General features: G+C 47.4%; 1 protein-coding gene across 3 annotated transcripts in view; it reads left to right on the forward strand.

Moving 5' to 3' along the window:
* Positions 1-1,503: 1,503 nt before the first annotated feature.
* Positions 1,504-18,119, forward strand: part of ZNF638 (zinc finger protein 638) — a 67,969-nt gene continuing 51,353 nt past the window's right edge. For 2 of the 3 annotated variants that reach the window (XM_081020612.1, XM_081020614.1), the window contains exon 1: positions 1,507-2,598. In XM_081020612.1, coding sequence (XP_080876738.1) covers positions 2,507-2,598 — 92 coding nt within the window. In that variant the 5' untranslated portion in view covers positions 1,507-2,506. Of the gene's footprint in view, positions 2,599-18,119 lie in introns of all 3 variants that reach the window. The other variant, XM_081020613.1, reaches the window with a different exon arrangement.

An 18,119-nucleotide genomic window follows, 5' to 3' on the forward strand; every position in this document is an offset into this window, starting at 1 on the left:
GCCTTTTGGTGCTGGAAGCTGCATCATCCTGAGTCAGACCACTGGTCCATTTAGCGTAATATTGCCTCATTGACTTGCAGAAGCTCTCCAGGGTTTCAGGCATGGAATGCCGCCAGCCCTGTATACCTGAAGGAGTGGCTTCACCCCTGTTGCTCGGCCTGGACATTGAGGTCCAGCTCCGAGGGCCTTCTGGCAGTCCACTCATTGCTGGAAGTGAAGTTACAGAGAAACAGGGAGAGGGGCTTCCCGGTAGTGGTGCCTGCCCTGTGGAACACCTTCCTGTTGCTTGTCAAAGAGATAGGAATTCTGAAGGCAGCCCTGTATCGGGAAGCTTTTAATGTTTGACACTGTATTTTTGTTGAAGCTGCACTGAGTGGCTGGGGCAACCCAGTCAGATGGGCAGGGTAGAAGAAATAAATAGTTGTTGTTTCATTGTTTTTGTTTTAATTACTTATTTGTTCTTTTATCTTGTGAACCATCCTGAGATCATTTGTTAAAAGGCAGTATATAAATCTATCTATAACTATTATTATTATTATTATTATTATTATTATTATTTGGAGATGCTGCTGGGGATTGAACCTGGGAACTTCTGCACACAAAGCAGGTGATCTGCCACTCCATGGCATGGGACTTCAGGTGTGAGCTTGGTGGGTGAGACTTGGGGAAAACAGTGTCACAGGTCAAACTGAGGCCTGTGCCGGGACAGAATAAGCTTGTTGGCTGGAGATTTCCTACATCAGCCGTAAAAGGAGCAGCGAAAGGCACAGCAAATCCAGCAGGCTGCTGTGAAGATCTGTATGCAACTGCTATAGGGACTTGAATTCAGGTGGCACAGATTTTGGGAGCACAAGGGTTCCGTTCTGAAAGGAAAGGAGCAGATTTCTTGACTATCGGTGACCTACGTTACTGTATTTTTCGCAATATAGGACGCACTTTTTCACCTCCAAAAATGAAGAGGAAATGTGTGTGCGTCCTATGGAGCGAATGCAGGCTTTCGCTGAAGCCTGGAGAGCGAGAGGGGTCGGTACGCACTGACCCCTCTCGCTCTCCAGGCTTCAGGAAGCTATCCGCAAGCCTTGGGAGCCCAGCAGGAACTCCCAAGGCTTGCGGATAGCAGCCTGCAGCCCAAAGCCCGGGGAGCGCAGTGCTGCGCACCCCAGGCTTCGGGCAGCTATCCGCAAGCCTTGGGAGCCTGGCGGGAGTTCCCAAGGCTCAGAAGGCTTGCGGATAGCAGCAAGCTCCGGGAGCGAAGGCGAGGTTGTGCACAACCTCGCTCCCGGACCTGTTCTGGGGGCTGGGGTCGGGGGAAGCTCGGGCTTCCCCCGCCCCAGCCCCGCGGCTAAAAAGGAAGCCAAGACAGCGAGCAGGATGGATCCCGCTGGCTGTCTTGGCTTCTTTGCTCTTTGGGGCTGGGGGGGGAAAAATATTTTTCCCCCTTTATTCCCCCCCTAAAAAAAACCTAGGTGCGCCCTATGGTCCGGTGCGCCCTATAGAGCGATAAATACGGTATTTGGGCAGGGTGGCTGGCTGGCTAATTTGGTCTCCCCAGATGATGCTCAATTGCAACTCCCATCATTCTTGCCTCTTAGCCTTGCCAGCCATGGCTGTTGGGAATTGAAGTATTCCAGGTGTTATCTGACCAAGGCAGAATAGAGCAGGACTATTCCTTCCCTTGATCTGGACACTAGACTTCTGTTGATGCAGCCTAGAAGAGCATTGTTGATGAATTTATTTTAGTTTGCCATTGTTTGCTGCCTGGAACTGCAGGAAAGGTTGCTCATGCCCTACATCTAGTTCGCATTTAGGTCAGACAAGCAGGCTGAAGTCCTGACCTTGCCTCTTGGATGTGACTGATCCCGATGCTAAGAAAACAAACCTGACCCTGTGTGTGCCAGCGATCCTCCCCCAAGATTCTTGGCCTCATGTCCAGCCAGCTGGACTTGAGTGACAGGCAGCTCTGCCTTTGGACAGCGCATTCCAGGGACAGCTAATGAGACCCTCTTGGCACAGGCAGACGGCTGAGTACAGCGTGTCCCTTGCCCAGAGGTGGCTGAGCTGTCGTTTTCCCTTCCTGCCATGCGGAGAACGTGGGACGCTTTTCTCCGGTGGATGGTCCCAGCCACCGGCATAAAGAGGAGAAGGATGGGAGACAGCAAGAGGCAGGCAAGGTCCAAGGGCGACCTGGACCTCTAAGGAGTTGTGGGGGGAGAAGGACCTGGTGTTCCCTGCACCCTTGTGAAAGGAGAGTCTCCTGTGTCCTCTCCCGTCTTCCAGCATCTTAGAAGGAGGACCTGTTTTCAGCATAAGCTACCCTTTGGCCAAGGAGTTTCTCTCCTCCGTTGATAGAGGAGCAGAGGCCAATGTTGACCGAAGAATCTGCTTGGATTGGATACCCTTGAGCCAAATATCTCATGCTTAGCCTTCACCCTTTTGCACTTCTCCCAAGAAGCCCTGGGGGGAGGAAGTTTTTGCCTGGGTTCCTGCCGATCTCGCTGATGGGAAGATGCAAGACGGGAAGAAAGCAGCAAGCACCAAAGGGAGCAGGGCTCCGTCCGGTGAAGCGGCTGCTCAGCACCCTCTAGATCCACTGAGACGGTAAGTCCATGCTGGACCAAGGCGGTCTAATCTGGAGTCACTGTTAGTAGCCCAGAGATAAGCTTTCTGCCCATCCATTGTCAGGATTCTTAAAGGATTTCGAGGGTCATCTCGTTCAAGCTCATAATACCATGACTGTAATGCCTGTATGCTGGTCCAACATTTCTTGGTTTCAGGGACAGAGACCCTCCCTGTTTCTGGGACGCTTTGATCCCTTGTTAATTCATGCTTTTGTGAAAGGACTGGTTGGTTCTCTTACCTGGGTATTCAAGGGCTTTCAAGTTGACAGGCCTCCAGCGGATGTGCTCTGTAAAGAAGAATGGAAGGATCTAGGTATAGTAAAGCACAAAGAGCAATGGCTTTCGCCTGTGCAAGAAAAGAAAGTAAGTTGGAATGAAGCAATGATTTTAAACCACCAGAGGTAGATTTAAATATGAAGGAAGAGGTGAAGTGAAGTCTTTCTAGGTTAAATACACACATACATATACATGAGCCAGAGAGAGAGAGAGAGAGAGTATACACACTCCACTTTGGGAGAATTGAAGCAGGACCGTGAATAAGTTATCTATAATACCCAAGTAAAAATTGAGTAATGACTGCATAATGGAAAGGATGTTTGTGTTGAGAGCCAGTGTGGTGTAGTGGTTAAGAGCAGTGGACTCGTAATCTGGTGAACTGGGTTCGATTCTCCGCTCCTCTGGTGACCTTGGGCTACTCACACTTCTCTGAAGTCTCTCATCCTCACTCACCTCACAGAGTGTTTGTTGTGGGGGAGGAAGGGAAAGGAGAATGTTAGCCGCTTTGAGACTCCTTAGGGTAGTGATAAAGCGGGATATCAAATCCAAGCTCTTGTTGTTGTTTTATCAGTTTTTTAATAGAACAGATTGCTAACGTAGGAAGTGTGTGAAGTATCCTCTGAAGCTTTCTGAAGGGTTGAGCAAGGATTGTGAAGTGGAGCCTATCTCAACCTTATCCTTCCAAAAGAGCTGCCTTCCCCCAGTTCTGCTTGTGCCTCTCCTTGCACACAGGGGTCCTCTTTCTGTCGTTGCTCAGTGGCAGAAGGCAAGCTTTGTGCATGGAAGGTCCCAGTTCTCATTACTGCCATTTCCCTTAAAGATGAAAAGCGCTGCTGGGAAGGGCTTCTCCCTCTTCCGAAGTCCCTAGAGAACTTCTGCCAGTCTGAGTAGGTAGCACTGGGCAGGCTGATCAGTGGACAGACTCGGCACGACATTGATGTACGTTCCTTAATGGAAGTCAATTAAGAGAGCGGATTGAGGCCTGTGCTGCTGTATAATTCTGTGCCAGCTCTTATGGCCGCCTCTCAGCAATTCTTGAGCTGTGATTCCTGCATTGCAGGGGGTTGGACTAGGTGGTCCATGGTGATTCCTTCCAACTCTACACTTCCGATTTTATTGTAGTTGTTGCAGGCCTTTCTGGCAAAATGCACAGCAGAAATGTGTTTTGATACTATAAACGGCCCTGTAATACTCGAATGAAGGGTGGTGCGTAAAATTAATATTTTCCCCCCTTTAAAACAGTGAGCTGAAGTTGGTCATAGCGCTGAAGAGGATGCATCTTTGGTCTCAATGACTCCAGGTGCATTGCTGAGCCTGCTCAGCGGCTGATGGGGGTAGATGGGGGGTATGGATGAACGGACTGTTTTGCCCTGCTTGGGCTGCAGTGAAAAGGCCAGCTGCTGGCCAGACAAGAGACTGCAAAAAACCTTGTGTTGATTGTGTCCTCTCAGCCATCTTGACTGTGATGTCTAGGCCAGTGGTTACATGGCGAGCTATGGCTCAGGCAACTACAGATGCGGGCATTTCAGGCCTGTGGCCTAAGCCTGGCTTCCTACAGTCAAAGCCCACTGAGCATAAAACACAAGGAGCTGCTCCTGCACAAGCCCCACTGAAATGGGCTTGGGTATTTCACCAGGACATGCATTGGACCCTGTTTCTTGGGCACTAGAAAGGAAGGGAACAAGAAAGAGCAGGTTTAGGAGGGCAGCTGTTCCCTCTGTGATACCATAGGAGGGAGATGACTCCGCAGGATTCTGCTGTGAGATTGAGAAGACCCTGATATTAGATCCTCCCTGGAGGTCATGTGCAGGGTTTTGTTGCCCTCCCTTCTCAAAGCTCAGTGCATTCTCCAATCTTTGAACAGCTTTCAAAGAGGACCAGGCAGGAGGAGAAAGGGCTGTTTTCAGTAGGGTTGCCATATTTTAAAAGGTGAAAATATGGACAACTTTTTTGGGCAAAGTTATTGAACTTTTTAAAGTTTTGCCCAAAGTTATTGAGCTTTTCTTGCAAAAATCTCAAAATGAGATTTTAAGTAAATCTGGCGAAATCTAGACTTCCAGCATGGGTTGCCATGCGTCTGGATTTCCCCTGACATTTCCATGATTTCTGCCCAAATACTGCTCTCGACTTCCGTATTCCATCCATGTCTAGGAAATTCTGGACGTATAGCAACCCTATTTTCAGCTACTGGCCACCATGGAGCTGCTCCACTGTCAGATGCACCATGCCTCTGAATACCATGCCTTATGAATTAAGGTACTTTTGATAAATAAATGCCTTAGCCCGGGGCTGGTTCCCCATGGCCTGACATTTTACCAATCACTCAGCAATAACATACATTAGAAAAAGAAACCAAAATATACCAATTGTAAAACAAGTGAAGGAATTTATTTGAAAAGACCTAAGGTGAGATATGGCAGAGGATAAGTATTAAGGGATTTGTTAACTGAAATGGTGACTGTACTCTAAATTTCATGGTAGGTTCTTAAGGCAATCGTTTTCTAATGGATTAAGATGCTGTTGGTTTCATGGCATAGTATTTTGCTATGATGGAGGGTGGCAAGGGAGGTCCAGGAGAAAGCTGGTTGGTATGGATTAAGCGCAGGGGTCAGCAAACTTTTTTAGCAGGGGATCGGTCCACTGTCCCTCAGACCTTCGGGAGGGCCGGAGAATTCCTATGGCCCACAAATAACCCAGAGATGCATTTTAAATAAAAGCACACATTCTATTCATGTAAAAACACGCTGATTCCTGGACCGTCCGCAGGCCGGATTTAGAAGGTGATTGGGCCGGATCCAGCCCCCCAGGCCTTAGATTGCCTACTCATGGATGAAGGGGAGGGATCCTTTCACAATCCAAGTATTTCTTGAAAATTGTCATGGAGAGTCTGAAGTGCAACCCTCAGCACCTCCACTTTGGAACTCCCTGCGTAGTGATATTAAGCAGACGCCTTCGCTGTGCTTTCCCCCCCAGTCTGCTAAAATCATCTTTGTATATAGGCAAGCCTACCTGGATGTTCATAAAGATGGTGCGAGTTTTAATTCATTTCCGTTTGAGCTTTCTCAAAGCCTTAAATTGTTAGTAATTCTTCTTACTGATCATTTTATCGTTATACCTTTTTCCGTAAACTGCTTTCCAGTTTGTTTATTGGTTCATACAATCAGACAATGTGTAATTTTTATGAAACAGATAATAAAAAGATTGTGTGGTAGCTGTAACTGGGGAATAGTGTGTCTGACCAAAAAGTAGCAGCAAAGTTAGTTGGTGAGGAGGTTTTATGCCACCCAAAAATTGCCATGGGCAGATGTGTTGCTGAGCTGAGGAGGACGGAGTCAGAGTTGTGAATGACAACCCTGAACTGTAGCCCAGTGTGACTCTTCTGTTGTGTTCCTATTGTAGTAGCATTGCACATTTGGACCAAGGTGTTCAGGGACCGTCGGGTCTGCTTCTGGTCCGATAACCAGGTAGCGGTGAGCGTTTTGGCAAAGCAGTCTTCACGTTCCAGCAGAGTCTTGGCCCTCTTACACCCTTTCGTTCTGCACTGCTTAAGGTTCAATATTGTGTTTTCTGCCCAGTTAATTCCGGGAGCTTCTGACGACATTGCTGGTGCTCTGTCCTGCTTTCATCTGGAGTGCTTCAGGTCCCTGGCTCCGGATGCACAGCAGCTGCCTGAGTTTTCGCCCGGATCATCTATGGAACCTTGGCAGCGTTTAGTTTTACAGGGAGTAGCGGCTTCCGCTTCCCCTTCTACACTTAGGTCTTATAAGAAGGCCTGGACTGACTTCTTAGCCTTTCGCTCGCAGTTCTTGGCTATTGATAGGAGTTTGTCTCCATCTACTGAGCAGGTGCTGCAGTATTTGGCGCACCTGTTGTAGCTTGGTCGCGCCACTAAGACTATCAGGATTCAGTCGCTGCAATTTCGTTTTTTAGCAAATCTCTATTTTCTAAAGACCCTTGCGCTAAGTTTATCGTGTGCAAAGCCTTGGAGGGCTGGAGTAAGCTTCAACCTCCCAGAGCATTAGGGAGGAAACCTGTCACATTTGACCTTCTGTGCCGCATTAGCAGTAAGTTAAGACTTATCTGCAGGACAAAATACGAGGCTAGAGTTTTTTCAGCTGCATATTCCATTGCATTTTTCGGAGCACTACAGGTTGGTGAGGTGGTGCTGGAATCTGCCCAGGGTCGAGTTACCAGAGGTCTCTTGCTGCAGGATGTGTCCTTATCAGCAGCGGAACTCGTCATTACTGTCAGGAACCCCAAGACTGACCAATTGGGCAGAGGCGCCACGGTTAGGCTGCCTGCCACTGGTAGGGAAGGCCCTTGCCCAGTTAAGGATACCAGGAAATATATGGCTCTTCATCCCCCTGGGGATAGCCCATTCTTAGTGCATGAGAACGGCACCCCATTAGCTAGGCATCAGTTTGCGCGGGTGATGGGTAAAGCTATTTCAGCCTGTGGCTTGTCAGCCACTGAATATGCGCCTCATTCTTTTCGCATAGGCGCTGCCACAACAGCAGCACCTTGGGGCCTGTCAGTTGACAGGATAAAAAATATGGGATGCTGGAAGTCTGACGCTTACAAGGGTTATGCCAGGAAGCGTCACCAGCAGTGTGTGTTCTGATGCCTGCTTGTTATTCCCTTCTTCTCAGGTCTAGCAGCCATGCGTATTTGGATTGTTGGCCACAGCATTGTGCACTGGGCCAGTCTGCGGGCTGCGGAGTCTGAACTGGGGCACTGTCTTGGCCTTCCCAACCACGTGAGCGTATCCTGGATGTCCAGATGTGGAATGCGATGGGATGAATTACTCCCAATGGTGCGGGCGAAGGTGTCCTGTGAAGGACCTCCCGCAGCGATGGTGGTGCAGCTGGGCGAGAATGATTTGGTGATGGTACACAGCTTAAGTTTGCGTTCCCGCATGCAAGAGGACTTGGAAGAGCTGGCGGCCGCTCTCCCTGGACTCAAAATATTTTGGTCACAATTGCTACAGCGACGTGCATGGCTTGGTAGCAACAGCCCAACTGCCACCGAAAGGACTAGGAAGCGAACGGATAGTGCCGTGTCCAAGAAGGTTGTTGCTCTGGGAGGCACTGTTATCCGCCATGCGGGCATTAACTTCAAGGATGCTGCCTTGTACAGGCCAGATGGTGTAAATCTTTCCAATGCTGGAAATGATGTTTGGCTGAGCAATGTGTCAGTGGGGTTGATGGGTTGGTTGCAGGTGTGAGTGGTTTGGCGGATATACCCATTTTAGCACAGAAATTTGGTCTTCTGTTTCTAGTTTTTCTGCTGCTTTAAACAAATACATTCAGATGCCTACCAAGCCATCAGATAATTGTGAGTGCCTCTTCAGCACTGAGATACCCATTGGCAACAAGATAACTATTGGCCAGGACATTCATAGTCATTGATTGATTGGTTCATTGGTTGATTATTATACTTACACATTATTTTAAAAATGTCATTTTATCAGCTTCAAACAACATGGTATTTCAAGTTTGCTGATGAATGGGTCTTTCTTTCTCTCTCTCTCTCTCTATATTGCACCTTCTTCCCTGATGGAACCGAAGGCGGTGTACAAATAAAAACAGGAACTGCTTATAACCCCATTCACAGTCAGTCAGTGGATATTGAATGTACGTTGGCAATGAGAAGAGAGATCACATGCATTATCCATGTCAAATCTGCACACATTCATTTGAATGGGAGAACAGAGTGTACACTCATACAAATCTGTGTGTCAAGGGAGCTAGCCTTTTCCCCCCCGGGAACAAGAATATTGCTATTCTCAAGTGAGCTAATTCGATAACAGAGTATGGCTTCATCCACTCACGCATTCAACGTTGCTGGAATGTTTATCTGAAAAGGGTTTAAAGTTTTATATAATGTGACCTTGATATGAGAATCCAGGATTTGACAAAAGGATGTTAGTGCTTCTGTATTAGTACCTGTGGATGTTTCCTAAATAGGCAATAAATAGACTGGGGAGACGAGTTGTTGGCAGATGCTATGTGAAAGCCAAACTACAAGTTTAACAATGTACTTATGATGGACTATTTATTCCTCCTTAATAAAAAGTAGCTAGGTGCCCCCAGTCTGGAATGATACCAAGGGCAGTAGAGTGGCATTAACCTTGCATTGTTTTTCTACTGAAAATTCACCTCTGAAGCTTCTATTTAGCTCCAGTGGTACTATTTGCAGCAAATGGTGCTACATTACCACTCAGGGCTTATTCACACTTCCACTTGCCCTGTTTCTTCCCTACAGGGAAGCCCATTCTTTAGCGATGAATTGGAACAAATAGCAATCGGGTTTTGGGTGGATTGCTGTTTGTTCCAATTTCGCACTAAAGAGTGAGATGGGAAAACACCATCCCTAGCTGCTACTACTACCTAGAGCAAAGTCAGACGTATGAGAGGGTAGAACATATGGAGAATTCTGCTAACTGATATTTAGCATGAGCCTCCTATGCATAAACCATCAGCCTTCACTTGACTTGCTCTCTTGATTATAGCTACAGCTTGCCTCTTGAGCAAGTAGTAGCTACTATTCTTAGAAGGAGTTGTGTAATGGGACCTAAAAGTGTAGCAAATTCAGTTATATTTCAAGCTCCACACTTTGGCTCCCTATGCAAATGATTCCATGTCCAGTGCACTCAAGATTTTCAAATACTTTATTTGCAGTATGTTAAGAACCTGGTGAAATAATTACAACTTTCCCTCAACTTCCTTTCATTACACTGTGTTTCAGTTAGACGCCCGAGTTGGACAGCACTTATTTCTGGGTAATGGCAAACTAATGTACCTTTCCCTGGACTTCAGCTCATTAGACCATTCTTCCATTAGACTGTGCTGATTTCTTTATACTTTCAACCTGTATTCCAACTCCCACTGCAACAATTTTATGTGAAATTTAGAGCTAACAGATTGTAAAGTTAGGCTATCCACTACTATCTGAGATGATGTATAGTGTCCTTCCACCTGCTCTTGTTAACAAGGTCCTCAGAAATTCATACTTGATCTTCCATTCATGTGTTTAACCAGCATTTGCCCTCAGACTGAATCTTTCATGTGCTGTGCTGGCAAAATGAAACAAGGGCTTTAAATTGTATCAGTACTCTGTAAGCCAGGTTTTGTGGAAAGTTTATGAATGTCACTTTGTAAATACAATCAGCACCATTTTGAAGATTTTATGTGGACACATAACATACGGATCAACAGCTCGTATGGATCAATGTTTTTTTCCTGGCAGATCATTAAAACAGGTAGGTTGCACTTATAAATTTTGTACATTTAAAACCCTATTGTCCTGCAACTTAAAAAAGATTGTAAGGAGAGTTGAGCAAAAACTATTCCCCTTGCTTTGCTTTTGAGTCACAAAAAACTCCTGTTTTCCATCATTTTTGGGAGGAAGTACCTGAAAGTGATTCAATGAAGTTAATTATGGGCCGGAGGGAGTCTGGGAAAACGGTCTTGGTGGTGAGTGGAAATGCGTATTTCCAGCAACTGGCATTCGGAAGCATTTCTGCCTCCAGCCGTGGAGGCAGAGCCATCTTGGTTAGTAGCTGTCAACAGCCCTCTCCTCCCCAAGAGGGAAGCCTTCCACCTGACCCCTCAAGACTCTCTTTATGGTGTGAGGCTAAGGCTGTAATCCTCACAGCACTCGGCAGGGCTTATTTATGCCTCCACGCGGCGAGGATCACATGATATGTTTTGAAGCAAACAACACGTCTTGAGTGCGCTCAGTTTCGGATGCGGCTGGGACACTGGACTGCTTTTTTGTAAAGGAGCAAATGAAGACATCTGAAACCGGGGCTGCTGTCACAACAGTTCGGTCACTTCTTGCACAGCTGACCTTTGGCATCATGTGTCTGCCGCACACCAGCTGCCTTGAAGGCGAAAAACAACATAATCTCCCTGCTCCTGCTGGCAACCATGGGTGGGGAGCAGAGGCTGGTGAGAGGGGACCAGGATGGTTTGGAGACATTGATGGGTGAGGGGGCGACGTGCTTTGCAGCATTTTAGAGAGCCACCCCCTGAGATCCACATAATGGTCACCGCCTTGGCCAGAAAGTGCTGGACCACTGCCAGCGTGCGTTGAGCGCAGTTATGCTCTTACTTGGAGGTGACGTTCTTCAGGAGTTGCCAGCCTGCCCACGATCTCCAAATGCTTGTAATTCAGTACCCTGGAGATGTATTAGCTAGTCCTGCCGCCCTCCTGCCACCTTCATTTATGGCTCTGCAAAACAGACAGCTAAAAATAGCCAGGGGCTGGCGGTGATGAAATTGTAATTGCTCATTGCATGAAATGCCAGGGTATTCTGCCAAGGCGCTGAGCGCCCCTCGGTTCAAGACCCGGGAAAACCATTTAGAGGGAAGGGTTTGCAATAGGATGAGGCGTCTGGCCCCTGCTGGGTTAGTTTTCTTTACTAAGGCATAGCCAAGCAGGCAGCACCATCAAAGAAACTGAGACGGCCTGGAGACTCTCAAGTTGGTCACAATGCTGAGTTCTTCTGCAAAGCTGCCTTTTAGGTTTTTGGTTTTCAGCTGAAACTAAAGCAGAACAAGGCATTCTTCATCTGCAGTTTTTGAACCCCTCTGCAGGCAGCTAGGTAAATTGCATGTTAGGTTGGCATCCGGGAGACAATGGAGGGGGTGAGGTCAAACTGTTGGCAGGTTGCAGCGTCCGCTGTGGCTGTAGAAGCCGATGCAGGAGAGACATGTTTTGTTGCAGCTGGGGCAGGTGAAGGCATCTGGCAGATGCACCAAGGTGTTTCTTCTCTCTCTCCTCCTCCCGGCAGTCATTCCTCCTCTGATCACTGCTTTGGATACACTACTGCCTGTCTCCAGTCACTGCAGTTGTATCTCTTGATGGTGGCAACTCAAGGAACTCCAACAGCTTCCTCCTGGTGGGTGGGTGGGAATCGGGGAGGTGAGGAATCTGTTCTTTGTTCTGCAAGCCCTCTGTGTCCTTGTAGATAAGGGGGTTGGGGAGCTTAGTGTTGGAAAACGCTCTGGGGGTGCCAGCAAGTCCCCAGAACTCCGAACATCCTCTGGTACGCGCAGCTCTGGAAAAGGCATCTCTCTTCTCTTCCAGTGCTCTTCTAGCGACATCATAAGGATATATGCACACTGATCTTCTGGCAAAACACAGCAAGAAGTGTAAGACATCGTGGAGCTAATCTACTATCTATTTACACGCTTTGTACAGACAAAAGCATAACGGCGTCCATTCTCTTCAGGACACTTAGTCCAGTAAGAAGGGCAAGCTCCTGAGATGCTTCTGCAGCCTCTGTCCTCTCCTCCTCTGCAACATTTGCTGAGTCTGAACCGCTTTCTGCGCCTGGCTCTTCCGGCTCGAGAAAGCCTGCTGCCTCTTCAGCACCCCACCATTCCTCTCCTCCTCCTCCTCTCTGCCCCACCACCACTCCCCAGGCTCTGAGCCTTCCTCCTCTGCCCGGCTGGTGCTTCCCACCACTGCTCATCATCCAACCCCCCCCCATCACCACAAATTGGGACTTACCAGCAGATAGAATTAAGTCCCTTAGGAGATGGCATTCCAGGGCACACCTGCGCCCCTGAACTTACACTGTCTTGTTTATTTTCTTGGTTTTTTGAGGATTGGCCACCAAGAAGGTATGGATTTGTGAGCACAGGGTTGTGTATTGGGCCGAAGTCCGCATAGTTACGTCCAAGTGGTGCAGCAGCCTGGGCTTCCCCTCAAATCTGGAGGCCCAGGTGGGGGCTAGGGCCACAGCACTCCCCAGGTGCAATCCAGCAAGGGACTACTCTTTGATGCAGGTCAAGAACTCGCTCATTTCCAGTCGAACCCAAATTAAGTCTTTCCTCCAGTAGTCAATAAAGTCGTGACCTGATTTGACCCAAATACTAGTTGCCTTTTCTCTTTATTCATTGAATTTAGGGGGGATAGTTTCCGTAGGACAGGGGGATGCATGGGCACCTAAGTCCGCGCCATTGAGCACCGGCACTTCCTCCACCATGAACAATCCGATGAGGGAGACCCATTGGGTCACTTTGTGGGCAGTAAAGGACATCCTTGGGTTGAGCTTGCTGTCCAGGAAGTGGATCTTGGCCGCTTGGTCCCTGGGCATATAACCAAGGCCCCTGGCTTGCCTTAGCAGCCACTTCCTTGTTATTTTAGGATGTTCTTTGGGGTGGGGATTTCTGAAAAAGTGGGAAGGCATGGCATTTGCTGCAGGGCGAGTCGGAAGTTAGGGCTCACTCCCACTGATTAATTCTCCCAGGGGCCCGAGAGTTTCTCTCCGTGCCTTGCAAAAGCTCAATCTTATGTGCTGAATCGGGTCTTACCAGATTGTGTGGAAAATCAGAAGAGAGGTTTTCCATAACCTGAGCTTCAGTGCAGAGGTGAGGAGGGGAAGGTACCAACTGCAGCAAGCCTGGCACCTCTTCAGGAGCAGCAGGGAATTTATGCAGTGAAGGAGAGTTCAGTGTTTTGGTTTTGAGATCCTTAGGAGGATAAGGGCCTGCAGCGTAATCAGGAATTTGTTTTTTTTTTTAATTTTTATTAGATTTTAACAATGAGAAAATATGGGAAAGGAAAATCCAAAAACAAAAACACATAAGATACAAAATCACAAAATACATACAAAAATACCAACATTAAACACACAAAATACAAAAATACATACGTTACAAGCTAAGGATAAAAAAGAGAAAGCACATATAGGAAAAACACAAAAATTCCCTCTTTCTTAATTTTATATCTTAAAATCACATATTTTCTTGACTTCCTCACATCTCCCGTTCTTATATCCCTTTTAAAAATTAATACAGCAAATTCATATCCTCTTAATTTGTTTATTGTTGATCTAATCTTACATTTTACCTTGTTGCTAGAGCCCCAGCAATTCATTTCAATGTCATCAGCATTCAAAAATTTTACAATGTTTCTGTAGATAGACTTTAAATTTCCCCCAATCTTCTTCCACTGACTCTTCTCCCTGGTCTCGGATTCTGCCAGTCATTTCCGCCATCTCCATGTAGTCTATCAGTTGCATCTGCCAGTCTTCCAAGGTGGGTAGGTCTTGCGTCTTCCAATGCTTTGCGATGAGGATTCTTGCTGCTGCTGTAGCATACATAAAGAAGGTTCTATCCTTCTTTTGCACCGATTGGTCCACTATGCCCAGGAGGAAGGCCTCTGGTTTCTTCAGGAAGGTATATTTAAATACCTTTTTCAGTTCATTATATATCGTTTCCCAGAAGGCCTTGATTCTTGGGCACGTCCACCAAAGGTAAAAGAATGTACCTTCAATCTCTTTACATTTCCAACATTTGTTATCAGGCAAATAATATATTTTTGCAAGCTTGACTGGGGTCATGTACCACCTGTACATCATTTTCATAATATTCTCTCTTAGGGCATTACATGCCGTAAATTTAATCCCGGTGGTCCACAACTTCTCCCAGTCAGCAAACATAATATTGTGACCTATGTCTTGTGCCCATTTTATCATTGCAGATTTTACCATTTCTTCCTCAGTATTCCATTTCAGCAGCAGATTATACATTCTTGAAAGTATCTTAGCATTGGGTTCTAACAATTCTGTTTCTAACTTTGATTTTTCCACCTGGAAACCAATTTTTTTGTCCAAATTATAAACCTCTCTTATTTGAAAGTAATGTAGCCAGTCTCGCACCTTCTCTTTAAGCTTGTCATAACTCTGCAATTTCAATTTATCTCCTTCCTGTTCTAATATTTCCCAATATTTTGGCCATTTAGCTTCCATGTTAAGTTTTTTTCAAAGCTTTCGCTTCCATGGGTGATAACCACCTTGGAGTTTTATTCTCCAAAAAGTCTTTGTACCTTATCCAGACATTAAACAATGCTTTCCTGACAATATGGTTTTTAAACGCCTTATGTGCTTTAACCTTGCCATACCAGAGATATGTATGCCACCCAAATACATTGACATACCCTTCAAGATCCAAAACATCTGTATTCTCAAGAAGTAGCCATTCCTTCAGCCAGCAAAACGCTGCAGCGTAATCAGGAATTTGAAGGCTGAAGTTAGAAAAACAAGTTTGTCTTTTTCTGCTGCATCCCCTCTCTCAAACCGAGAGGCACTCTATCCTGTCTTCTGCCTTGACACCAGGACACAATGCAAGATCTGACGTGCTATTATTTTGCGATGGTTTAAATGGGTAATAGTCTTGTGCCATCTCAGATTGCATCATATGTCAGGATTCTCATGGTCGAAAGCTTTTCCATTTCCTACAGAGAAAATGAGCACATCGGGGCGATGGCTAGGCTTCAACCCCTGTCCCTGACATACTTGCTTTCTACATGCAGGGATATTTTTTTAATTGCTCAGGAAGTGGACTGCCTTTGTCAGCTTCTGCCTCCCAAATGTACCCCTTTGACAATATGGGGGTTATGTAGTAGCAGGTTGGATGGTTTCTTTCAAAAGGGATTAGACAAGTTTGTGGTGATGTTTGGCCCTGGAGCAGAGCTAAGTGTCCTGGATTGTCCGTGATCTCCAGGCGGATATTTCTTCTGAAAAAGCCACAGAGGGCTGTCCACAAGTACCACAAGGGTTGGACATGAACCCTCAAAGCTTGCTAAATGACAACTGGCGAAATCTAGTGCAGCTAATTTAATGCAGGGTAGTGGAGACACATATCAAGGGAGGCTTTCGACAAACTGAAAGCTCTTCAGGCCTGTGGTCTCCCAGCTGTGGATTACGCTGTGCATTCCTTTAGGATCTGCCCATTGGGGTCTGCCAACCAATGGAATCAAGGATATGGGACGCTGGAGATCTAATGCATACAGAAGGTATATCTGCAAGAACCCATGGTAATCACGCTCTGTCACTCCTTTATTTTCAGGTTACCCCGTGATTAACATATGGATCGTGGGACACTATATCACCCACTGGGCCTTTGTGCGTGCCACCAGTACCTGCTTGGGTAGCTGCCTGGGGCTTCCTGAAAGCTTCAGTGTCTCCTGGGTCACAAAGTGTGACATGGAATGGGAGGAGTTTATGCCAATCGTGATGGCCAGAGCTGCCTTGCATGGCCCCCCCAAAGCTCTGATTGTTCAACTTGGAGAGAATGACCTGGGTCGAAGGAGCGGCAAGGACCTAGCCGTAAGCATGATGAAGGACTTTGATAAACTGGCTGTTTTGTTCCCAGGCCTGACCTTAATCTGGTCTGAAATGCTGGTGAGGGGGCATTGGCAATATTTCCCCCACCCGCAGGGAATTAACAAGACCAGGAAAACTATTAATCGTAGGGTGGCAGAGAAGGTGCAGCTCTTGAATGGACGGGTGATACGACACCCCAACATTACTTACAAGCAGGTGGACTTGTTTCATAATGACGGCGTTCACCTTTCCGATTTGGGAAGTGATGTTTGGCTGGCTGATCTCATCAAGGGCATTAAGGATTGGTTGCAGGTGTGAGGGTGTTGGCAGCGATCCTTTGGGGCTTGAGTGGCGGTTAGGCATTGGGTAAGTCTTGTTTATGGGAGGGGAGATTGTAGCCTCCGCCTGCCCCTCCTCGTTAAGGGTATCCCGTTAAAGGGATCCGGGTGTGTGGTGCCTGTCCAAAGCCTGGGCGTGGGCTAGGGCCATGCCACAACCCCTTCGGGGACCCTGGGGGTGCCACGATTTGATGTATATCATAGGGCTCCCTCTACCGGTGGTTTATTCTTAGGAGGCTCCCTGCAGATGGGCAGGAGTCATGATATAGTCTTCTTTCACCCAGTGCCTAAGACAAACCGCTCACGTGTGTAACCAATAAAGTTGTGGCCCATTTTATCCCATTGACCTAAATATTTGTGTCTGTGTTTTTATTATCTAAGAGGGCTGCAGGGCCCGTGGTCTCGACACGCAGTGAGACCAGGCTTGATTTCTGTTTGAATCCAAGAGCATGGTAGGCAGTAGCCCCTAGGCTGTGGGGTACCTCTTGTCCGTGGGGAAAGCCACTTCATCCTTGTCAGGGCGGTGTGTTCCTCTCTCCACAAACAAACACCTCCGGAGACTTCTAGTGCTTTAATGGTCTTTATTTACAATGGTCATCAAGAGTTCATTATCATTCATCAGAGTCACTCAGTTCAGATACCGGTAGAGGCCTCCGCTTACACCGCCAACACCTCATAAAATTCGGGAATTTATCGCCCCGCCTTTCAAGTTCCCTCTTGTCCATGCACCTCACGAGAGCCGTCATAAATCTCTCGCCAGTCTCCGATCCAGAACTTAACCCTTGTCCCTGTGGAGCTGTTGGCTCACTAGCAGCCTCTTCCTGGCTCTCTACGCCTGAAGACACTGCCCTTCCTTCGCCTGCTCCTCCAGCTCCCTCTCCCTCAGGCACAGTGTCCTCTTCTCTACCCTGAAGTTCTCTCCCACATCCGGGGAACTCGAACGTACTGACTCAGCCCTGACAATCCTGCTGCTCCCACCACCACCTGGAGGATGAGCTGGGACAGCCGAGGCCCCTTCCCACACAGGATTTTTCTGGGAGTGTTACAGGACTCTCTTTCCTTTGCAATGTTGTTTGGGGTTTTTTAAGTGGGGATGGAATTCACACTGAGGTCCAGCTCCGAGGGCCTACTGGCAGTTCCCTCACTGCGAGAAGCCAAGTTACAGGGAACCAGGCAGAGGGCCTTCTCGGTAGTGGCACCCACCCTGTGGAACGTCCTCCCACCAGGTGTCAAAGAGAAGAACAACTACCAGACTTTTAGAAGACATCTGAAGGCAGCCCTCTTTAGGGAAGCTTTTAATGTTTAACAGACTACTGTATTTTAATACTTTGTTGGAAGCTGCCCAGATTGGCTGGGGAAACCCAGCCAGATGGGCGGGGTATAAATAATAAATTATTAAATTATTATTATTATATGTTGTGATTTTTGAAGGTGGGTGGGTTTCATTTGGCTTGGTGAAGCACCATGTCACCTGGAAGAGCTCCTCTTCCTGGCCTTGGGGGGGTGGGGGGTGGGATGGCTTGCAGAGGGAGCCTCAGCTGATACATGGAGGTCAGGAAGGGGGAGAAGCTGCAGCTAAAGAGCACTGTGGGGCTGTCTCTGCTGCCGCTGCTGAATGCAGAAGGGCTTCCTGGGCTTAGCCCTTGCTCAGCTGCTGGTTTCTCCACCTTCTGCACTCACCCCCATCCTGTGGTGAGGCACCGTGAGGGCCTTTATGGTGACGTCGTCATTCCTGTATGTCCGGGGGTTGGACTGGATGACCCTTGG

This window comes from Podarcis pityusensis (assembly GCF_964106645.2).
Source record: "Podarcis pityusensis genome assembly, chromosome: 9".
Lineage (NCBI taxonomy): Eukaryota > Metazoa > Chordata > Lepidosauria > Squamata > Lacertidae > Podarcis > Podarcis pityusensis.